This window comes from Hyperolius riggenbachi, chromosome 5 (genome assembly GCF_040937935.1).
Source record: "Hyperolius riggenbachi isolate aHypRig1 chromosome 5, aHypRig1.pri, whole genome shotgun sequence".
NCBI lineage: Eukaryota > Metazoa > Chordata > Amphibia > Anura > Hyperoliidae > Hyperolius > Hyperolius riggenbachi.
The window spans coordinates 206,342,964-206,367,899 of record NC_090650.1 but is presented as its reverse complement, the minus strand read 5'-3'; the positions used below and the strand labels follow the sequence as shown (position 1 = coordinate 206,367,899).

General features: G+C 44.7%; 1 protein-coding gene across 5 annotated transcripts in view; it reads right to left on the bottom strand.

The window, feature by feature from the left end:
* Positions 1–8,632: 8,632 nt before the first annotated feature.
* Positions 8,633–24,936, bottom strand: part of MSANTD3 (Myb/SANT DNA binding domain containing 3) — a 62,845-nt gene continuing 46,541 nt past the window's right edge. For 3 of the 5 annotated variants that reach the window (XM_068236623.1, XM_068236624.1, XM_068236622.1), the window contains 3 exons: positions 19,921–20,010; positions 16,660–16,788; positions 8,633–11,136 (listed from right to left, as the gene is read on the bottom strand). In XM_068236623.1, coding sequence (XP_068092724.1) covers positions 10,730–11,136; positions 16,660–16,788; positions 19,921–20,010 — 626 coding nt within the window. In that variant the 3' untranslated portion in view covers positions 8,633–10,729. The remainder of the gene's footprint in view (positions 11,137–16,659; positions 16,789–19,920; positions 20,011–24,936) is intronic. The other 2 variants (XM_068236625.1, XM_068236626.1) reach the window with 2 other exon arrangements.

Here is a 24,936-nt window from a genome sequence, read left to right as displayed (position 1 = left end):
GTACGGAATACCTTTGGGTGTCTTCTTTCTAGAATGGGGTCATTTGTGGGGTTCCTATACTGCCCTGGCATTTTAGGGGCCCTAAACCGTGAGGAGTAGTCTTGAAACCAAATGTCGCAAAATGACCTGCGAAATCCTAAAGGTACTCATTGGACTTTGGGCCCCTTAGCGTACTTAGGGTGTAAAAAAAAGTGCCACACCTGTGGTACCGCCGTACTCAGGAGAAGTAGTATAATGCGTTTTGGGGTGTATTTTTACACATACCCATGCTAAGTGGGAGAAATATCTCTGTAAATGACAATTGTTTGATTTTTTTACACACAATTGTCCATTTACATAGAAATTTCTCCCACCCAGCATGGGTATGTGTAAAAATACACCCCAAAACACATTATACTACTTTTCCTGAGTACGGCGGTACCACATGTGTGACACTTTTTTGCAGCCTAGGTGCGCTAAGGGGCCCAACGTCCTATTCACAGGTCATTTTGAGGCATTTGTTTTCTAGACTACTCCTCGCGGTTTAGGGCCCCTAAAATGCAAGGGCAGTATAGGAACCCCACAAGTGACCCCATTTTAGAAAGAAGACACCCCAAGGTATTCCGTTAGGTGTATGGCGAGTTCATAGAAGATTTTCTTTTTTGTCACAAGTTAATGAAAAATGACACTTTGTGAAAAAAAAAAAAAAAATCAATTTCCGCTAACTTTTGACAAAAAATAAAATCTTCTATGAACTCGTCATACACCTAACAGAATACCTTGGGGTGTCTTTTTTTCTAAAATGGGGTCCCTATACCGCCCTGGCATTTTACAGGCTCAAAACCGTGAGTAGTCTGGAAACCAAATGTCTCAAAATGACTGTTCAGGGGTATAAGCATCTGCAAATTTTGATGACAGGTGGTCTATGAGGGGGCGAATTTTGTTGAACCGGTCATAAGCAGGGTGGCCTTTTAGATGACAGGTTGTATTGGGCCTGATCTGATGGATAGGAGTGCTAGGGGGGTGACAGGAGGTGATTGATGGGTGTCTCAGGGGGTGGTTAGAGGGGAAAATAGATGCAATCAATGCACTGGGGAGGTGATCGGAAGGGGGTCTGAGGGGGATCTGAGGGTTTGGCCGAGTGATCAGGAGCCCACACGGGGCAAATTGGGGCCTGATCTGATGGGTAGGTGTGCTAGGGGGTGACAGGAGGTGATTGATGGGTGTCTCAAGGTGTGATTAGAGGGGGGAATAGATGCAAGCAATGCACTGGCGAGGTGATCAGGGCTGGGGTCTGAGGGCATTCTGAGGGTGTGGGCGGGTGATTGAGTGCTCTAGGGGCAGATAGGGGTCTAATCTGATAGGTAGCAGTGACAGGGGGTGATTGATGGGTAATTAGTGGGTGTTTAGGGTAGAGAACAGATGTAAACACTGCACTTGGGAGGTGATCGGACGTCGGATCTGCGGGCGATCTATTGATGTGGGTGGGTGATCAGATTGCCCGCAAGGGGCAGGTTAGGGGCTGATTGATGGGTGGCAGTGACAGCGGGTGATTGATGGGTGGCAGTGACAGGGGGTGATTGATGGGTGGCAGTGACAGGGGGTGATTGATAGGTGATTGACAGGTAATCAGTGGGTTATTACAGGGGAGAACAGATGTAAATATTGCACTGGCGAATTGATAAGGGGGGGTCTGAGGGCAATCTGAGCGTGTAGGCGGGCGATTGGGTACCCGCAAGGGGCAGATTAGGGTCTGATCTGATGGGTAACAGTGACAGGTGGTGATAGGGGGTGATTGATGGGTAATTAGTGGGTGTTTAGAGGAGAGAATAGATGTAAACAATGGATTTGGGAGGTGATCTGATGTCGGATCTGCGGGCGATCTATTGGTGTGGGTGGGTGATCAGATTGCCCGCAAGGGGCAGGTTAGGGGCTGATTGATTGATGGGTGGCAGTGACAGGGGGTGATTGACAGGTGATTGACAGGTGATCAGGGGGGATAGATGCATACAGTACATGGGGGGGGGGGGGGGGTTGATCAGGAGGGGTGGGGGGGTGATCAGGAGGGAGCGGGGGGCAGGGGGGGATAAAAAAAAAAATAGCGTTGACAGATAGTGACAGGGAGTGATTGATGGGTGATTAGGGGGGTGATTGGGTGCAAACAGGGGTCTGGGGGGTGGGCAGGGGGGGGGGTCTGATGGGTGCTGTGGGCGATCTGGGGCAGGGGGGGGGGAAATCAGTGTGCTTGGTGCAGACTAGGGTGGCTGCAGCCTGCCCTGGTGGTCCCTCGGACATTGGGACCACCAGGGCAGGGGGCAGCCTGTATAATACACTTTGTAAACATTACAAAGTGTATTATACATTTTGTATGCGGCGATCGTCGGGTTAACATCCCGCTGGCGCTTCCGTATGGCCGGCGGGATGTTGCGGCGGGTGAGCGGCGCCAGGCGGAGGATCGCGTCACGGATGACGCAATCGCTCCGCCCATGCCCATACAAGGACCGCCGCCAATTGTCAATACGGAGGTCCTTGCGGCGTCCACTTCCCGGCCGCCAATTGTATATACGGCGGTCGGGAAGTGGTTAACATCAGTTGCGTGTAAAATGCTTAAGGTATCCTAAGCGCAGTTTCCCAACCTTGTCCTCAGGGCTCACCAACAGTACGTTTTGCAGAGAACTACCAAGATTCACAGTTCAGGCAATTGATGTCTCAGCAGATGTCCACTCTGTGGATTTCTACAAAACATGCACTATTGGGCATACTTGAGAACAGGGTTTGCGAACACTTTCCTAAGAGATGCTATACAAGATTATATAGCACAAAACCACCTCATTTCAATTCCTCTACATGGGTTTACGATACAGGTCTTGTCTCACTAACATGCTCTGCTTTATGAAATGGTGAATGCAAATTTAGGAAAGCAATAGATGTAGCAAACTTGGACTTTGCAAAGGCATTTGACATTATTCCCCACAATAGCCTGGTGAAGAAGCTGATGATACAGGCACTAGGAGAAAATTGTGTGTATGTGGAAAGATAACTGGTTGAGGGACAGAAGGCAAAAGTGGTGATAAATGGATCATACTGTATAATCTCATTATAATGAACTCTGATACAGTAAAACTTTGGGCATAGTAAATTAAATGTCCAGGTCCCAGCTAAGTGTCATTATAAGCACAGTATATGAGAGTAATGCCAGGTATAGTCAACCCAGATATAGTAGTACTTTAGTTATACTGAACCTGTTTTTTGCCCCGCGGCATTCTGTATCTGGCTATAGTGGAAAGGTAATGGGCGCATGCATCATATGTCAGTCGAAGAGCCCCGGGCCGTGGTCAGTGGGTGGGCCAGCAGGCACTAGTACCCTGCTCGCTATCTGCATGCTACTCTGGGTAGTGTGCAGATAGTAATTTGTGTGGATTACCTCAAAACCACTTGTGGGTGCAAGGGCTAAAGACTACAAGCTGCAGCTACTGCTGAGTCCTAGGCTTCCTGTGTAAGCTGCTCTTTGATTACTGAGGGAATTGTCTATTATCTGTGAAATGCTTGTATATGGCTGTAATGCTACAGCATCATACAGACAGCATAGAAAAGTGGACAGAGCAGCACAATATCAGTAATGTACCTGCATAAACTACACATCCGACTCCTGAACTACTTCTTATATACGACTCCTGAACTATGAGGGATATGATGGCTGCCATATGTATTTCCCTCTAAACAATACTAGTTTTCTGGCAGTCCTGCTGATCATTTTGTAATCAGTATTGTCTGAAAAACACACACCTGAAACAAGTATGCGGCTAATCCAGTCAGACTTCAGTCAGAACATCTGATCTGCATTCTCGTTGAGGCAGGGAACACACTTCTTTCAGTTTTCTGCGCGCGTTTTCCTGCATACTTTTTCTGCACACCGAGTGTGTCTCTATGCAGGAAACCGTGCGCGTTTTTTCATAGCAGCTGATGTAATTGATACAAAAAACTGACAAAATGTGCAGATTCATGATGCAGAATGTCATTTTTTTTTTCTGCGCGCGAACAAAATATTAAGTGTGTACTAGCCCATTGATTAACGAGTTCTCAGTTTTTCTGTGCAGAAAACGTGTACGAAAACAGTCAAGTGTGTTCCCTGCCTCAGGGTCCTTTAACGTGAGAGAGAGGCACTTGCATACAGTCGTTTACAGACAGCTGCATACACTCAGCCTGTAGGCATCAGAACAAGCACACCTGCCAAAGCAGCAGTTTTGCCCAGCTTGCTCTTGTTCATGGCACAATCAAACACCACTGAGCCGTGAACAAACATTTAGGCCTGGTGCACACCAAAAACAGCTAGCAGATCCGCAAAATGCTAGCAGATTTTGAAACACTTTTTCTTCTTCTGTAGCGTTTCAGCTAGCGTTTTGCGGTTTTGGTGTAGTAGATTTCATGTATTGTTACAGTAAAGCTGTTACTGAACAGCTACCGTAACAAAAACCGGCTGGCAAACCGCTCTGAAGTGCCGTTTTTCAGAGCGGTTTGCAGTTTTCCTATACTTAACATTGAGGCAGAAACGCCTCCGCAATCCAAAATCTGCAGCAGCCCGGGAATATGCGTTTCAGCAAAACGCCTCCTGCTCTGGTGTGCACCAGCCCATGGAAATACATTACCCTAGCGGATCGCAAACCGCAGCAGAACCGCTCTGGTGTGCACTAGGCCACACTGCTGTCTGCAAATGGCTTTAAGTGTTCATCTCTCAAAAAATAAACTTGTGTCACAGTGCCAGCCTCTCCTTCTTTATTTATGTTCCCTGCAATTACACTGTTTCCATTATTTCCTGATCTCACCTTTCTGAACAATTTTTGGTACTTATCCGTTAGCCGGGCGCATCCGGCAGGTGGCACTAATTACTATTCCCCCTCCAGGCCGACATGGATAGTAGGGAAAGATGTAACTCTGGTGGAGTTTTGTCGCCACCTAGAGGATGTGTCCGGCTAACGGATAAGTACCCAATTTTTTTTTCTTTTCTATCATGCAATGTGTGTACAGAGGAGCTTTAGTACATACATAATAGATATATACACTCGCCTATGGAGAATGAAGGCTCTGGATCCTATAGAGCCTTCCCTGTCCTCTCATTCCATGTCACCCCTTTTCCACATATTGGACCAGCTAGTTGAATAGCCCTTTTGGTTACTACTGGAAGGCTTTGGGAGCACTTGAGGACACCTCTTCTGTATACTGTATATCACTGTTTATGACTTAATGCAGGAATGCCCAACTCCAGTCCTCAAGGGCCAAGATCCTTTCACATTTTTGGCACAGCTCCATTTTATTGATGGGACTGAATCAGGAAAGGTGTGGCTCATCAAGTAGAACATATTTGCTATTTCTTAGTCTATCCTAAACACTGGCAGGGATATGGCCCTCGAGGACTGCAGTACAGGTTGATACGATGTGAAAGCGATGTGGCTGGTAGCAGGGAGGATTGGCTGCAGAGGACAAAAATCCCCTGAGCCAATCCATACATGTCGGCAGAGAATAAACACTTTTTTTTGTTCAAAAACAGTCATTATTAAATAGAGCTGATGTGCTTCTTTCTGCCGCTGATCGTTAGATTTATGAATGGGAACAAAGTTCCCGTTTGTTAATCTCCCGCAGGCACTGATCGCCTGTGACACTTCCCTAGTTACAACGTAGCAACACATTGGGCCAGATGCAATTCACTCTTTCACCTTTTTCTCATAGGTGAAATTTTCAAATTTGTCAATAAAATGCCTTTTAAAACAACCAGCGAGCAAACAAATACTCAAAGTGTGATAGTACTTTTTCTCTTACTTTTTGGTACTTTTACAATTATGGTAGCATGTGATATTTTAACTACCTGATGACCGGGTAATGCCCATGGGCGTGACCACGGCGGTAGCCCCAGGACCGCCTAATGCCAATTGGTGTCAAGTCCTGGGGCTGCAGTTTGCAGGAGATTGCGCGCAGACTGCGCGCACATCTGCTTGGGGGGGGGGGGGGGGGAAATCCGCTACACCTTCAGTCTCCGAGCGGCGATTGCCGATCGGAAGACTGTTAGACGGCTGTACTGGGGACAGCCGTGTGCCACGGCTGTCCCCTCCATATGCTGTTAAGTGATCGGCTGTCGTAGGCTGAAGCCTATGACAGCTGGTCACGCTGATTGGCTGGTGGGGGGAGAGAGCAGGGAAATATATAAAAAAAGCACATTTTATTATTAAAAAAAAATAAATAAACAGGGGGGGGGGGGGGGCATCCGACCCCACCAACAGAGAGCTCTGTTGGTGGGGAGAAAAAGGGGGGGGGGAACACTTGTGTGCTGTGTCGTGTGGCCCTGCAACTTGGCCTTAAAGCTGCAGTGGCCTATTTAGTTAAAATTGGCATGGTCTTTAGGTGGGTTAAACACTGCTGTCCTCAAGTGGTTAAAACTATAATGGCTGAAAACGGAGAAATAATGATTTTTTTTTCTTAATTATTCCCGTTAAAATGCATTTAGAGTAAAATAATTCTCAACATAATAGAAGAGCACTGGTAGAGGAAAGGGGGAAGAGGGGAGGTCGGCACTACAGCGGGATCCACATCCAATGCGGAGGACCAGCGGGGCTACAGCAAGTCTCTTTTGTGGCACATGCAGCGTGCTCTGACTTGAATATGGCAAGAGTCAATAGGTGTAGAAAAAAGTACGGAGTCGGCACTGCTGCAAATCGTGTTTTAATCCACAAGTGGTGATACATCACATAGCGTATAGCAAAAAAGTTGTAAACATACCATTTGATTGAGGCTGTTATTGGTGGGCCGGTGGTGGGTGCTGGGTGCGGATGAAGCCTGACGGCCGTTTCGCGCTATCTGAGCGCTTCTACGGAGGCTGTATACTGGAGGCTGGCTGGCCGGGTAGAAACACTCTCTACTACGGCGTTCGGCGGACTTCCGCCTTCTAGAGCCGCCCACAATCCTCCCGTCAGGCCAATCATGTTAATGGAGCGCATAGCAATAGCTTCAGTGGCAATCTAATAGAGTATGGTCTCTCCAGGCACCAGTAGTTTGATTTCTTCCTCTCCTCCCCAGGCCGAGAATGAAGCGCAGATGCGCTCCATTACATGATTGGCCTGACGGGAGGATTGTGGGCGGCTCTAGAAGGCGGAAGTCCGACGAACGCCGTAGTAGAGTGTTTCTACCCGGCCAGCCAGCCTCCAGTATACAGCCTCCGTAGAAGCGCTCAGCGCGAAACGGCTGTCAGGCTTCATCCGCACCCAGCACCCACCACCAGCCCACCAATAACAGCCTCCATCAAATGGTATGTTTACAACTTTTTTGCTATGTGATGTATCACCACTTGTGGATTAAAACACGATTTGCAGCAGTGCCGACTCCACACTTTTTTCTACACCTATTGATTCTCAACATAATGTAGCACCCAAAGAAAGCCTAATTGGTGGCGGGAAAAAAACAAGGTATAGACCATTTCTTTGTGATAAGTAGTGATAAAGTTATCTTAAGCATTAAGATCAAAGCTGATTTGCCGCATCCCCGCGGCAGAATGAGGTATTTATCCCCCCGAAATCCCCGGGGCAAAGTTTTGCAATCACAGAATTTTGCTTCCTGGAAGAAGCAGAGCTGTGTGCAGTAGCCCTGCCTCTGCTCCAGTCAATGTCTGCCAATCTCCCCACCCCTCTCAGTTGTCTTTCACTGAAAGGGGCAAGGAGAGGCGGAGATTAACTGGATTACAGGCATCGCAGCAGTGCAAAGCTCTGCCTTCCCCTGAAAGCAAAATCTACGACTTGAAAAGTCATTAAATTTTAGCTCGGGATTTTAGAGGGGGGGATAAATACCTTGTTCTGCCGTGCGAATGTGGTGAATCAGCTTTGACATTAATGCTTAAGGTAACTGCGATAAATACAGTGAATTAAAATGGCTTCAGACTCTTTAATCTGAATCTGTTCAGGGCACATCTGTGGAAGATCTACTTACCTGAGGCTTCCACAAGCCCCTGGCAGCCGATCTGTCCCTTGCCGTAGCTCCAGTGTCCCGGGATTGCCTCTGTTGGAGATGCTGTCCTCGCCAGGTCGGGAACTTCTGCGCCTGCGCACCGGTCGCAATCGCACTCAAATGGCCTGGAGTGTTCTCTGCAGGCGCACTTTTTCTGTGGCCACGCAGAAGACTCCAGGCCAGTGAGTGCAATTGCATGCAGAAGATCCCATCCTGGCGAGTTTAGCATCTCCAACATAGGCGTTGCCGGGACACACGAGCTGCGGTGAGGGTCAGATCTGCTGCCAGGGGCTGGAGGAAGCTTTAGGTAAGATATATATATATTTTCCTCTGACGTATTCTTTAAGTCTGAGCACTGTGCCTTCTCTGTCCCCTGTACCTCCTCTATGCCCCCGACGTCCTCCTTTGTGTCAACTCTGTTCCCACATGCCTTCAGTCTCCCCCTCTTTGTAATCTCTAGAACTCTCTATATAGTACCGCAGAAATGTTCTAAAAAAAAAATAAAAAAATGTGGGTTTGTGGGACACCCTCAGAAATGAAATCATGGCCCCATGTGCTTATAACCATCTTTAGCCATGAATGTGTCTTTACACATGAAATAAATCATCCTATTTATTAAAATAAAAAAAATTATGTAACAAACTAAAAACATCATAGGATACAAATCAAACATCTCAAGTGATAGTTTATTTTCACTTACAAATGAGGACTTTGAGTTATATTTGCTCAGAACATTTTACTTCAGACCGGGAACAGACTACATTGTACACACGTCACAAATTGGTCTCTCTCCCTCAGAAAACACATTGTTATATTTGGCTTCTCTTAAAGGAAACCTGAGACAACTGGAATAGAAAAATCTATATTTAAGTGGGGCTCCCTTAACCACCTGAGCGGTATGGACGAGCTCAGCTCGTCCATTACCGACAGAGGGTGCCGCTCAGGCCCTGCTGGGCCGATTTTGATAAAATAAAAAGCAGCACACGCAGCCGGCACTTTGCCAGCCGCGTGTGCTACCTGATCGCCGCCACAGCGCGGCGATTTGCCGCGTGCAGCGGCGAAAGAGGGTCCCCCCAGCCGCCCGAGCCCTGTGCAGCCGGAACAAATAGTTCCGGCCAGCGCTAAGGGCTGGATCGGAGGCGGCTGAGGTACATGACGTCACTCCGCTCGTCGCCATGGCGACGAGGAAAGCCAAACAAGGAAGGCTGCTCATTGCAGCCTTCCTTGTTACTTCTGATTGCCGGAGGCGATCAGAAGAACGCATTCGGAGCGCCCTCTAGTGGGCTTTCATGCAGCCAACTTTCAGTTGGCTACATGAAATAGTTTTTTTTTAATTAAAAAAAAACCCTCCCGCAGCTGCCCTGGCGATCTCAATAGAACGCCAGGGTGGTTAAGTCCCATGAACTCTGTGGGCTCCCTCCCCATCCTCCCGGCCGGCTCCATTTGTCTGCAGTCTTTCCCGATCGTTGGGCTGCACTGCGCACGTGCGGCCCGGCCGCGAGCCCGCACTGGGAGTGTTCTGTGCTTGCGTGATACTATCTGTGCAAACGCAGAATGCTTCCGGTGACAGGCACGAGATGAGGGGGTAGGTAGTGGGACTAAAGCCTTACTAACGGAAAGAACTGCAGACAAACTGAGCCACCTGGGAGGACGGTGCAGGAGCCCACAGAGTTCATAGGGCTGGAGGTAGCCCTAGGTAAGTATACGTTCTTCTATCCCCCATTGTCTCAGGTACACTTTAAACCTATTCAAGACTATAATACCGAGAACTTTGCTATTAGCATTATTAAAATGTTTTATACAAATTTTTCCAAACTGTACTTTGGAGTTACACATTTTGTTTTTTGAATTATTTGGGGGAAAAATGCTGATCTTTTTCAACCATAATTTAGCTTCTGTAGTGCAGACATATTACAAAATGAAAGCAATACCACTTAATGTTTTAAACACAGTTCTATATTTGTCAACCACATAAATACTGTTTCTAAAAGATGAGAAGGAGTGATAAGCGTAGAGAACCCATACGCTGGAGCACAGCGCTCATCCATCATTGTGCTTGAACAAGTGACTACAGAGTGTTCCAAGCCATTTACATTGCAACCCTGATTTATCAGATAGGTAATGTAAATAAGACACAATGGTTTTGTACCTTTGGCCTCCTCAATACCTGGATTACCTAAGAACCACAAAGAAGAATCATGTAAACATTGTTGTGGATGGGTGAAAATAAATGTCACTCAATCTGCTACACCCTCCATTTTCTGAAATTCAAGAACACTCCCAATTACTTGTCATCTGTTTTAGAAAAATGTGGTTGGAAAATCTTAATTTCCCATCATGATTCCTAAATGGATACAGATCTCCACTATTTACTCAAATCATGTACCAAACAAATCTATTAAAGCAACATGGAAACAATATACATAATAAAAAATAAGTGAACAGCATCAGTAAAATAAGTGTTAAGAAAAAAAAATAATCTGTGGGTAGAAAGACCAAACTGCACAGCTTATGCTTTCCTAAGCAATGTGGTCATAACAAACGGGTCAGATGCATTCTGTTTTGATACTACTAGAAGAGAAAACACAATGCTCTCTAGACTAGCCGCTGTTACATCGTAGGATTCATTTCCTTATATTTGTTTATCTTCAACTATTTTTCCTACACAGGATCTGTTGCCAGTGTTTGGGCCTACTGATTGTTCATAACTTTGGCAGAGGCAGAGCACTCTGCTAGTGTTCTCCACTTTTACCAGTTTCAGGGTTCACGGAGAGTTTGGAAAAGGTCTGTTAAATGAAGCTACTGGCCATTCCTTTGTGATTGTTTGCAGTTTTCTCTCCCAGTACATTTTCTTTTTATTCAGAATTTCCATCTTTATCCGGTGTTCAACTTCTGCCATTTCACATTCGCGTTCTATTTGCTGGACTTTAGCTACATGCACCTCATTCATCTGAATCAGCTGGAGCTGGAGGATGGACATCTGCTGGTGGTGTTCCTCCTCATGCATCTTTGTGAGGAAGCCATTCTGAGAAGGTTTGCTCCTGTAGTTCCTGTTTGCAGTTATTCTGGCAGACGAGCAGGAGGGTGATGACAGATTGCCTTGACATTTAGACATATTGACTATGGACTTGTCTGGTGAGTACAGGTCTCTTTCTGGGATAACAAAATGTTCTAGGGGGTAAAAAAAAGAAAATGGCAAATGAGAGAGGCTCAGTAATAAAAACTGAAACAAAATCAGATTTGTGTGTCTCACTTTACTAATGACACTGCAGAGACTGGGTAGAACCTAACTGTGCTCCACTTTGTTCAGGACAACTCATTGTGGGGGACATTTACCAAGAGTGTCTTGGTAGGTTTTCAGAAATCTGTGCAGAACTGTCTCAGACATCTTAAAGAGACACTGAAGCGGAAAAAAATATATGATATAGTGAATTGGTTGTGTACTATGAATAATTACTAGAAGATTAGCAGCAAAGAAAATATTCTCATATTTTTATTTTCAGGTATATAGTGTTTTTTCTAACATTGCATCACTCTATAATATGTGCAGATTACACAACACTCAGCATTCAAAATGAGTCTTTCAGAGCAGTCTGTGAAGTAATGAACTCTCCTCTAGCAGAGGAAAAGTAAACAGTTCAATTACAGTTGAGATAATAAAAGTCAGATAACAGCCCTCTCCACGACTGCCTCGTTCACATCTGCTGCGCTGAAAAACGTGTTAAAGCGCATGGTAAAAAACGCATGCGCTTGTGCGCGCTTTAGTCCACGTTTCTATGCGTTGCGCTGCGCTTCTTTAAAGCACGTTTTGCTTACTGTAGCAGCAGCAGTTGTCAATAAAACTTTGTTTTTGTATGTAAATGTATTTTTTTCTCCAATTAGGGGTAAAAAACGCATGCACTTCTATGCGCTTGTACGCGCTTCTATGCGCTAAAAAAGCGGACCCATTCACTTGCATTGCTGTGCGCTTTACAGCTCAACGCACAGAAATGCATGCAACACTACGTTTCTGTAACGCTGCTTAGCGCAGCGCATAGATGTAAACCAGCTACATTTAGTTACATGGAAAAATGAATACCTTGCTGATCGCACAGGGCAGTGCGCTGTGGAAAGCGCACAGAAACGGCCCTGATGTGAACGAGGCCTAAGTTAGTCGGAGAGCTTAATAGCTTTTTTGCATAGAGATAACAACTGGAGTTTCTCAACTCTTCCTGTACTGGAAACAATTAGACTGATGTATCTGATCTTAATGTTTTTTTTCTTAGCTGTACTACACATACAAATCATAATATCATCATTTTTTTTTCGCTTCAGTGTCTCTTTAAGAAATAACAAGATAGTGCAGTTTCCTTCTAAGGAGGAGCTAGGAAGGTCTCTCAGACAGTGCAGTGTGTGAGGGGTATTGCTGTTGCTGAGATAACCAATACATCTGCTGTATTGCATCAATGACCAACACTGGAAGGGTTAAAGGGAACTTAAACTGAGACGGGTATGGATGTCTCCTTTTAACCTTCCTGGCGGTTTATTTTTTCTGCAAAAATTGCAGAAATCCAATTTTTTTTATTTTATGTTTTATGTAAAGCTACCAGAGTGGTAACTACATGAAACTCCACTAGAGGGCGCATGTGTCCCTCTAGTTCGATCGTCGCCGGCATCAATAGCAAACAGGGGAACGCGTATATAACGCGCTCCCCTGTTTGGCTTCTCCTGTCGCCATGGCGACGATCGGAATGACGTCATGGACGTCAGACGACGTCCTGACGTCAGACGCCTCCGATCCAGCCCATAGCGCTGCCCGGAACTCATTGGTCCGGGCAGCGCAGGGCTCTGGTGGGGGGGGCCTCTTCTGCCGCTGCGTGCGGGTGATCGCCGCAGAGCGGCGGCGATCAAGCTGTACGCGCGGCTAGCAAAGTGCTAGCTGCGCGTACAGCACTTTAAATGGTGCAATTCGCCCCACCAGGGGCTGAGATCTCCTCCTGCGCGGCACAGCCCGAGCTCAGCTCGGGCTTACTGCCAGGAAGGTTAAACAATACCAGTTGCTTGGCTTCCTGCTGATCTCTTTGGTTGTAGAAGTGGCTGAATCGCACACCTGAAACAAGCATGCAGCTAATCTAGTCTGACTCCAGTCAGAGCACCTGATCTGCATGCTTGTTCAGGAGCTGTGGCTAAAAGTATTAGAGACACCGGATCAGCAGGAGAGTCCGGAAACTGGTATTTTAAAAGGAAAAATCCATATCCTTCTCAGTTTAGGTTCCCTTTAAGCACAGAACAGCTTCACAGGACACCTGGCGGCAGGGGGGAGGTGCACTTCACAAATCATGTCTAGCCTGCACTGTAGAAATGTCCTGGGGGCGGTCCTTCCCCACCTGCTTGATCAGTGGTTGCCATTCAGCAACCCATTTTTGTGAGTATAACTTTTACTACTCATAGAAACTACCAGCTATCTGACGTTGTTACACCAGATCAGGCTCCCGGTCTCCCTGTGTTCTTTTTGTTTTCTACAAGCTTGGCCACTTTGTAATCTGCAACAGTTTAGGAATGGATTTGCACTTTAACTCCTTTAGGACCGCGTCATGCCAATGGGCGTGCATGCGGCGGCATCCCCAGGAACGCCTAATGCTGATCGGCGTAAAGTCCTGGGGCTGGCTTTTGCAGGAGATCGCTGGCACTCTGCGCGCGCATCTCTGCTTGGTAGGCAGAGCAGAGCGATCGCCGCTCGGGAGACTGTTAGACGGTGAAACACCGTCTATTTACTACGTACAGCGATGCGATCTAAGGCACCGCTGTACCGGGGACAGGCGTGTCACTCGGCTGTCCCCTCCAGAGGGACAAAAGCGATCTGCTGTGAAAGGCTGAAGCCTATCACATCCCATCACGCTGATTGGCTGGCGGGGGGAGGGGGGGGAAATAGTAAAAAATATCAGGAAAATAAGGAAATATTTACTAAAAACAAAAACACCTGGGGTGCTTTTTGACCCCACCAACAGACCAACAGAGAGCTCTGATTGGGGGGGGGGGGGGGGGGGGAAATTACTTGTGTGCTGTGTTGTGTGTTAAGCTCTAATAAATTTATATTATATATTTATTTACATTACATCTTGTCTGTTAACCTAAAACAATCTACTGTACATAATATATTTATGCTATTAAAACCTCTTTTCTGTATCAACACAGCAGATGAATTGGTTACCTCAGCAACAGCTATTTCCCTCGTACAATGCACTGTCCTTCCTAACTCCTCCTATTTTAGAACAGTTTAAGAAGGAAATTGCCTTATATAGTGATTTCTGTCGGAGACAGTTCTGCCTGTATTTCTAAAACCTACCAAAATTTTTTGTCTCAGACACTCTTAATAAATGTCCCTGTGTCTCTTTGTGTCTGGCTCCAACCAAGAATTAAAAGCCTACTCTCGTTGGCCTCCAGTCCATGTCCAGTCCAATAGGATACCTCTCTAATGGTTACAGGGGCATTCTGCCCCACTCTCCTGCTGAACCTCTGTCTCTAATACTTTTAGCCACAGCAGCCCCTCAACAAGCATGCAGATCAGGTACTCTGACTGAAGTCAGACTGAATTAGCTGCATGCTTGTTTCAGGTGTGTGTGATTCAGCCACTACTGCAGCCAAAGAGATCAGCAGGATTGCCAAGCAACTGGTATTGTTTAAAATGAAACATCCATATCCCTCTCAGTTAAGGTTCCCTTTAAGCAGGCCATACACACATCAATTATCTGCAGTTTGAATCTGTTGGGAATCTATTCCATAAAAATGCTGCATCAATTGATTTTGAGCTAAAATTAATTGATAGTATTGTTTGGACTGGATAGAAAATAATGTACTGCATCAAATAGTACAAGGCTGGTGTTTGATCGATTCTCAATCGATTCCCAGCTGGAAACTATTGAAAAACCTTCTGCAGTGTATGGACTGAATCGATTTCTCAGAGAGGAAACAATTGTTTGGGACCAAAATCTGTGTGTGTATGGCTAACTTAAGAGTGCATAAACGCATCTAATTTTCATTATCCAAATATCCCATGTAGTACGACAGCTAACCTACACATTCTGCTCATAGAATTCAAAATCTGTTGGCCCTCATACTACATGGAAGTAGTAAAATTGGCTACTCAAAATTGGATGCGAGTATGCACCCTGAGTTTTAAAGTGGGAGGAAACTCAAATGTAATCTATAGTCTACAGCAGGGGAGATAAACTCAATCACATAAGGGGTTATAATCTATAACAGTCTGAGTTATGGACCAATCTGTTTATTAAAAATTACCGTGAGTGGGGTTGGTTGGTATGAAATCTCCAGTGGGCACCTTAAAATGACAATACCCGAAGGTGTCCACTGCTTGGTGTGCTAGTTTGCCATCATCTGCAGTAAAAGAATGAAGGAAATGGATAGCACCAACCTGTGCATATACGTTATTCCATGAACATGGTAAACTGGAAGTTACATTTCCAGTTTAACAGCTTAACAACTTTAGACCAGTGGCCCTCACGTCCGTCATAATGAAAACCCTGGAGCGAGTAGTTCTATCCGACCTCAAACTCTCCACCTTGCCCCTTCTGGATCCCTATCAGTTCGCGTATAGGGCAAACAGGTCCATTGACGACGCAGTAAACATCTGCCTTGAATCTATCTATGACCACCTGGATAGACCAGACACGTACGCCAGAATCCTACTCTTGGACTTCAGCGCGGTGTTCAACACCATCTGTCCACGCATTCTGCAGTAAGAACTAGCTGCACTGGGAGTGCACCCAAGCCTACGACTCTGGATCACAGACTTTCTCACCAACAGGACCCAAGTCGTCAGGCTGGGGGACATCAATTCACGAAGTATGACCACAAACACAGGTGCACCTCAAGGATGCGTCCTGTCTCCACTGCTGTTCTCCCTTTACACAAACAGATGCAGATCCAGGACAGACTCAGTTAAGGTCATCAAGTTCGCCGACGATACTACTATCATTGGACTCGTCACCTAGCGCGGCCTAGTGGACAGTGTCGTGCGCAGCGGGTTATGGGGGGGAGGGGGGCTGGGGTGCGGCTGCATAGCTAGCATAGTTGCCCCAGTATAGGGAGTTTAGTTGCCCCAGTATGGCTAGTATAGTTACCCCAGTATAGCTAGTGTAGTGCCCCAGTATAGCTAGTATAATGACCAGTATAGCTAGTATAGTGCCCAGTATAGGTAGGTAGTGGCCCAGTATAGTGCCCAGTATAGCTAGTATAGTGCCCTTTATAGCTTCCTAGTATGGGTAGGTAGTGCCCCTCCGCTCCTGTTACCTTATCATGAGCAGGCGGCCGCTTGTCCGATTAGATTCCCCCGTAGCCGCTCTCCTCAGTGGCATCTCCTATTACAGCAGCGCGCTCGGCGGCTGCTGTGATGAGCAGGAAGCGGTACAGCGGTTCCCATGGTAACGGCGATGCATATCCACAGCTCCCCTGACATGTCTATTGATCTAATGCTATCTTCTTGAAAATTAAGGTATTAAGGTTTTTTTTTTTTTTTACAATTTAAACTACAGTACTTGGTAAGATAAGTGGTAAGAGGTATATGTAAAACATGAGGGTGAACGGGAGCTTTAAGCTAGGTTCACTTAATAAAATGTGGTGCTGCGTGGAAGCCATGTTAAGCATTCTTTCAAATGTGCTCTAACGTGTTTCTACTATACTTTTATTCTTAGTTACCTTTTTTTACACTGTTGGGTGACGATTCATCCACACACACAGAATCTGTAACCGATATACTCCTTATTGGTTCAGTTTGAATCTTCCCTTGTTCATCAATCAGAATTTCCAGGTCTCCTTTGTGAAAAGCTGTTGCAAAAAATAGTAGTATATTGACAGGTTAATGTGCAATAAAAAGCAAGGGCTAAAACATGATAGAACTACAAACATTAGTTTCTAAGTGCTCAAAAGAACTAACTTAAAGTGCATCTGAATGAAAAAAAATAAAAACGCGTGCAAACTCACGGATGATGTTAGCCTAAGTGCCACACAAAAATCGGACAGGTGTGCATGTTCCAAAGCGATTTTATTAATATTTTAATATCAAGCAGATGATTTCTTTTTCCTGCATACAATTCAAATACAATTCTTTCCTATGGAGCCGCAGAGGTATGCAGTTTTGGAAAAAATAGACCTGATAAAGTATTTTTTTCTTTGGTTGAAAAGGCTCATTATTAAAAACACAAACTGCAAACACATGAAAAACTCAACCACGTACAAAAATGCAAATCCAAAAGCGCGAACGCAGAGAGAAATGCACATGACTTAAAACGCAATTTTGTGTCAGTTTTCTGCCTAGCACCATTCACTGTAGTAAACAGGCTATGCAGACACAAACCACAGTTTCTGAGGTGGATAATGCATCCAAGATAAAACATCCAAGGTAAAAAAACAAAAGCAAAACAGATCTACTTACCTGGGGCTTCCTCCAGCCCCAGGCAGCCTATACTGTATGTCCCTCTCCGCAGTAGGCACGGGAGCGCAATCGTGAACGGCTCAGCCGCACGCTCGCTCTGGCGTAGAAGATGCCGACCTGGTGAGGTCGGCATCTGCAACTTAGAGGTTCCAGGGACACCGGAGCTATGGCAAGGGACAGATAGGCTGCCAGGGGCTGAAGGAAGCCCCAGGTAAGTAGATCTGTTTTTTGTTGTTTTTTTTCCTCGGACCTGTCCTTTACAAATTGTGTAATAAGACTGTGAGCCCCTCTGAGGGGCAGGACTATATACTCTGTACAGCGCTGCAGAAGGTGTTTTGCTATACAAATACTAAATAATAATAAAGTGTTACAAAAGTGGAGTTTACGTGATTATGTGTGAGAGAGTGTTAGTCACTTTATACATTCAATGCACTTTCACAAATAGGAACATGAAAACATGGTGTGAAACAGCACAAGCTGCAAGTCACATAACTAAGGGAGTGTGACACTTTACCACAAGTTCTTAAAGGGGCACTATAGCGAATGTAAAAACATTTTAATACTCAAGAATTTAAAATCTATGTTGTCAGTGACTGTCTGTTAAAAAACTTGCAATAATGAAATGTATTTTGCTGTAAAGTGGTTTTGTCATCAATTTCTCCTATAGTCTAAAGCATTAAAGAGGGATTGTCAGCCACAAAATAAAATTCCATTTACCCCCTGCACTGTGGTTATTATGCAGCCTGCAGCCTTAAGGCTCATACACATATCAGACCATAGTCTTTGGAAAATGAAAGATCACAGACCAATTTTACCCCCTTCCATGTAGTATGAGAGCCATACCTACACAGTCTTTTCTATGGAGCTGAACTCCCCATCAGATAGAAATCTTTGCAAGATGCTGCACACACACATGCTGTACAGACACAAAAGATCAGTATCTGCAAAAGATCTGTTTCTACAAAAGATCCATTTCTGCAAAATGCATTCATAGTCTATGATATCTGCAGATCATCATACTATGATATCTGCAGATCATCATACACACCTTGTTTAACAGACATTCATCCGCAGATCAGATCCACCAGGATGGATTTTCAGATCTGCAGATGATTGCTTGATCTGCAGATGAATGTCAGTTAAACAAGGTGTGTATGATGATCTGCAGATCTCATAGACTATGAATGCATTTTGCAGGAACGGATCTTTTGCAGGAACAGATCTTTTGCAGATACTGATCTGTTGCATGTGTACGGGCATCTTTGTGTGCAGCATCTTGCAAAGATTTCTGTCTGATGGGGAGTTCAGCTCCATAGAAAAGACTGTGTAGGTATGGCTCTCATACTACATGGAAGGGTGGTAACATTGGTCTGTGATCTTTCATTTTCCAAAGACTATGGCCTGATGTGTGTATGTGGCCTTACCCTGTACTGCAAGCATTCCAATCTAATCAGAAAAGTTTCTGCTGTAATAAATCTTCTCTTAGTCAGACTGGCTCTATTTGGTATATTGCCAACGGGAGATGTAGCTTGTCATCTCCCCTCCCATATTCCTGCTCCCCACTGATTGGCTGAGGGCAGTTCAGTGTGACGCAAGGTTGAAATCTGATCTTGCTGTGCTCACATGTTTACAGAGCAAAGCAAGCTAGCTTGGAGAAAAAAAGTAAGGGTGAAGTATAAATGAGTATTGGCTTCAGTCAGAGGGAATCCAAGATGGCAATTGCCTGAAAGAGAATCTTTATTTACTAAATACAATTAACTGAAATCAAAACGTGGACAGTACAGAACATCTGTTATGTAAGTAGAGCAAGTAGTTGTTGTTTTTTTCCTGGCTTTTTATGGCTGACATTGCTGCTTTAAAAGCAGCATTAAATAAACAAACTGCTAAAAAATCTGACTTGTTTGCAGGGGTTAAAGGACATATGAGGTGACATAAATAAACCAGCTTCACTTACCTGGGGCTTCTTCCAGCCCCTAGTGGTCACTCTGTCCCTCGCCACAGCTCTGGTCTCTCCGGTCCCGCTGGCAGGCTCTGAAGTATGCGCAGAAGACGCTGACCCACTGGGGGTCTGCCATACTTCAGAGCCTGCCAGCAGAACCTTAGAGACCAGAGTGCGAAGACCGGAGCTGCGGCGAGGGACAGAGTGACCACTAGGGGCTGGAAGAAGCCCCAGGTAAGTGAAGCTGACCATTAGGGGCTGGAAGAAACCCCAGGTGAGTAAAGCTAGTTTATTTATGTCACCTCGTACAGGGGTGCTAGGAAGCACTTGGGTTAATCCAGTACATGGAGGGAGAGGGAAGTACTTCTATTACAGCAGCTGAATAAAGCCTTTCCTATGTAGTAAGGTAATCAGCCCAAAGTCTGTCGGTAAGAGGGGGAAGCAGTCAGTAAGAAATACATAATGCTCAGTTAAAGCAAAATAAAATTCATTATTACACACATTTTTTTAACAGTTCCTGACAACAAAATTTCAGCAATTTCAGCATTGTGCCCCTAGGAGGCATCATTTTATTTGTTTAGCCTACCTGGCATAGCTCTATCAATAAAGTGAGCAGTGTAATATGTACCCTGAGAGAGTCTTGAAGGGGTTTTTCTTTTGTCTTTGTCCCACAACTCTAGAATAAATAATAATAATGCATCACACACAAAATTCTCTTTGTAGTTCAATTCTTGAAATGCTATTATGGCTGGATAGTATACTGGTTAAGGGCACTGCCTTTGACATAAGAGGCCAGGGTGATTCCTGACTTTAGCCAGATCATATTCAGAAAGGAGTCCATGGGCAAGACTCCCTAACACTGAAGGGAAGCCTACTGGGTGTGCGCTTAGGGCTGTTTTACACCAAAAATTGTGATTGCGCTGCAATTACATTTCTTCTATTTCCCACTATCGTGAATTTGCCACAATCCTTTGGGTGTATGGCACGATTGTGGTGTGACTACATATTCTTTTTATTTCTGACAGGAGAATAAAAAAGGCCCGGAAAAAAATCTTTGATCGCTGAAAAATCACACACCATACAATTTTTAAAATTACTTTTCAATTCAAGGATCACAATCACTTTTTCAGACTGATTGGGCAGATTTTTCAAATGTTACAATGTACCACACGTGTGAAATATCTCCCCAGTCATGAAATTTTATTTTTTGAGAATGCTGATAAAATTGCTTGGGTGTATATATATATATATATATATATATATATATATATATATATATATATATATATATATATATATATATATATATAGATATAGATATATATATTAATAAATGGACATTCTACCACAACACCATTCAATTTTCATAAAAATGTATCAGAAAAATACACCACTCCCGATCGACTCATATCGAATAAAGAAAACCCCACTTTTTTGAATTACCGTAAAATCGGATTGTTTTATTGCATTGTGTGTGGCCCCCTAACGTTGATGTTAGTAATATTGCACAGACACTATAGAATCCAGTTCTATGTTATAAGGCCAGCTTCAGACTCTGAATAAAAGTTAAGGTGGCCATACACAAACAATCCCTCTGTGATCTGAATCTGATCAACTCCCCCCATACACTGCACACAGATATTCAACAGATTTCAACATGAAATTGAACCTCAGTGTTGCACTGTTCGATACAGTCGTGTCACGCACAGTAGCCCAGACTGCGGGAGGACGTTTATGCTGCAGGAGGAAGCAGCGGGTAAGTATCGGTTCTTCTTATTTTTACAGCTCTGGTACACTTTAGGTGATTCATAAACTAATCAAGGAGCTTTTACACAGATAAAAACAAGCTGTGCAGTTTACTTCCTGCACACCTCTATGAAATATTTGCTGGATAAAAATGAGTCACTATATATGGAAGGAAGCTCATTAGATACAGCCAAAGTCTGATGTGTATGTAACGGACCTGCTGGGCACAAAATGAGGCCACTTTAAATGGGTGAGAAATACCAGGTACAGAGTTGCCTGCTTTATGTGAAAGTAGCCTGCTATGTATGAAAGGTGGTTGACCAATACTGAATAAAACTTGCCATAGACGCATCGATATTTACCAGCAGATTCGATCACTGATTGAATCTGCTGGGGTGTAGCGGTAGATCTACGGCCATACATATCGCTGTACTGTATTGAACAGTGCAACACTGAGGTTCAATAGATTTCATGGTGAAATATAACATGATCCGATTCTATGGCAATTCGATGAAAACAATCGGATTTCCTGAAGAATCTAAAGTTTTTTTCTTTTTTCATTCGAGGAAGAAATCCAATCAGATTTCCCATTTTAATTTCCCTCAGACGTTCCCTTTAAATCCCCCGGAGAAAAGCCCTTCATGCACCAGACCACACCAGGCATTGCTACAGTGTGCCTGCCCCTTCAGGACTGAAATTGGGGTTGATGTATTTACGATTATCGCATGCTGGATCATTAACCACTTGAGGACCAAGCCTTTACCCCCCCTTAAGGACCAGCATGTTTTTTTATGATCTGTGCTGTGTGGGCTCTGCAGCCCCCAGCACAGATTAGGTTGCAGGCAGAGCGATCAGATCGCCCTGCCTTTTTCCCCCCTATGGGGATGATGTGCAGGGGGGTCTGATCGCTCCTCCTGGCTGGCATGTTGCGGGGGGGGGGCACCTCAAAGACCCCCTCCGCGGCGAAATTCCCCCCCTCCCTTTCACCCCTGGTGATCGGGGCTGCACAGGACGCTATCCGTCCTGTGCAGCCTGTGTCACATGGCAGCGATCCCCGGCCGCTGATTGGCCGGGGATCGCCGATCTGCCTTACGGCGCTGCTGTAGCAGCAGCGCCGTTCAATGTAAACAAAGGAAACAAATGTCTCCTGCGTTTACATTTAGTCTGCGAGCTGCGATCAGCGGCTCGCAGGCTATTCACGGAGACCCGCTCCGTGATCTAACAGGAAATGGCCGCTCGCGCGAGCGGCCTTTCCTGATTAATTAGGGAGGCACCTGGCGACGCAGATGTGCGTGGTCCTCCAGCTACCACTTTGCCGCGGCACGGTATGAGTGTGCGGTCGGCAAGTGGTTAAACGATATTCAGATCTGACAATAATGTCAGAAACACCTGATCTGCTCCATGCTTGTTCAGGGTCTATTTCTAAAGTGTTAGAGGTAGAGGATCATCAGGATAGCCAGACAACTGGTATTGCTTAAAGGGAACCTTAACTGTAAAAAAAAAATGAGTTTTACTTACCTGGGGCATCTACCACCCCCCTGCAGCCATCCTGTGCCCTCGCAGTCACTCATGGCTCCTCTGGTCCCCCGCTGCCAGCTAGTTTCGTTTTTGCCAACTGGGAGTCGGCCAGCCACCATGCGTACGTTTTTACACATCCCTCCTGGTGCAGGAAGCTATTGCAGACATCAACAAGTACATTTTTACGTGTTACGGGTGTAATGCGTACAATTTTACACATTACACCCGTAACGCGTAAAAACGTACTTGTTGAAATACGTAAAAACGTAAGCATGGCGGCCGGCCGACTCCCAGTCGGCAAAAACGAAACTAGCTGGCAGCGGGAGACCAGAGGAGCGATGAGTGACTGCGAGGGCACAGGATGGCTGCAGAGGGCTGGTAGATGCCCCAGGTAAGTAAAACTTTTTTTTTTTTTTTTTACAGTTAACCACTTGAGGACCTAGGGCTTTCTACCCCTTAAGGACCGGCCACTTTTTTTCCATTCAGACCACTGCAGCGTTCACGGTTTATTGCTCGCTCATACAACCTACCACCTAAATGAATTTTGGCTCCTTTTCTTGTCACTAATAAAGCTTTCTTTTAGTGCTATTTGATTGCTCCTGCGATTTTTACTTTTTATTATATTCAGCAAAAAAGACATGAATTTTGGCAAAAAAATGATTTTTTTAACTTTCTGTGCTGACAGTTTTCAAATAAAGTAAAATTTCTGTATACATGCAGCGCGAAAAATGTGGACAAACATGTTTTTGATAAAAAAAAACCCATTCAGTGTATATTTATTGGTTTGGGTAAAAGTTATAGCGTTTACAAACTATGGTGCAAAAAGTGAATTTTCCCATTTTCAAGCATCTCTGACTTTTCTGACCCTCTGTCATGTTTCATGAGGGGCTAGAATTCCAGGATAGTATAAATACCCCCCAAATGACCCCATTTTGGAAAGAAGACATCCCAAAGTATTCACTGAGAGGCATAGTGAGTTCATAGAAGATATTATTTTTTGTCACAAGTAAGCGGAAAATGACACTTTGTGAAAAAAAAAAAAAAAAAAAAAAAGTTTCCATTTCTTCTAACTTGCGACAAAAAAAAATGAAATCTGCCACGGACTCACCATGCTCCTCTCTGAATACCTTGAAGTGTCTACTTTCCAAAATGGGGTCATTTGTGGGGTGTGTTTACTGTCCTGACATTTTGGGGGGTGCTAAATTGTAAGCACCCCTGTAAAGCCTGAAGGTGCTCATTGGACTTTGGACCCCTTAGCGCAGTTAGGGTGCAAAAAAGTGCCACACATGTGGTATTGCCGTACTCAGGAGAAGTAGTATAATGTGTTTTGGGGTGTATTTTTACACATACCCATGCTGGGTGGGAGAAATATCTCTGTAAATGACAATTTGTTAATTTTTTTTACACACAATTGTCCATTTACAGAGATCTTTCTCCCACTCAGCATGGGTATGTGTAAAAATACACCACAAAACACATTATACTACTTCTCCTGAGTACGGCGATACCACATGTGTGGCACTTTTTTGCACCCTAACTGCGCTAAAGGGCCCAAAGTTCAATGAGTACCTTTAGAATTTCACAGGTCATTTTGAGAAATTTCGTTTCAAGACTACTCCTCACGGTTTAGGGCCCCTAAAATGCCAGGGCAGTATAGGAACCCCACAAATGACCCCATTTTAGAAAGAAGACACCCCAAGGTATTCCGTTAGGAGTATGGTGAGTTCATAGAAGATTTTATTTTTTTGTCAAAAGTTAGCGGAAATTGATTTTAATTGTGTTTTTTCACAAAGTGTCATTTTCCGCTAACTTTTGACAAAAAATAAAATCTTCTATGAACTCACCATACTCCTAACGGAATACCTTGGGGTGTCTTCTTTCTAAAATGGGGTCATTTGTGGGGTTCCTATACTGCCCTGGCATTTTAGGGGCCCTAAACCGTGAGGAGTAGTCTTGAAACGAAATTTCTCAAAATGACCTGTGAAATTCTAAAGGTACTCATTGGACTTTGGGCCCTTTAGCGCAGTTAGGGTGCAAAAAAGTGCCACACATGTCGTATCGCCGTACTCGGGAGAAGTAGTACAATGTGTTTTGGGGTGTATTTTTACACATACCCATGCTGGGTGGGAGAAATACCTCTGTAAATGGACAATTGTGTGTAAAAAAATCAAAAGATTGTCATTTACAGAGGTATTTCTCCCACCCAGCATGGGTATGTGTAAAAATACACCCCAAAACACATTATACTACTTCTCCCGAGTACGGCGATACCACATGTGTGGCACTTTTTTGCACCCTAACTGCACTAAGGGGCCCAAAGTCCAATGAGTACCTTTAG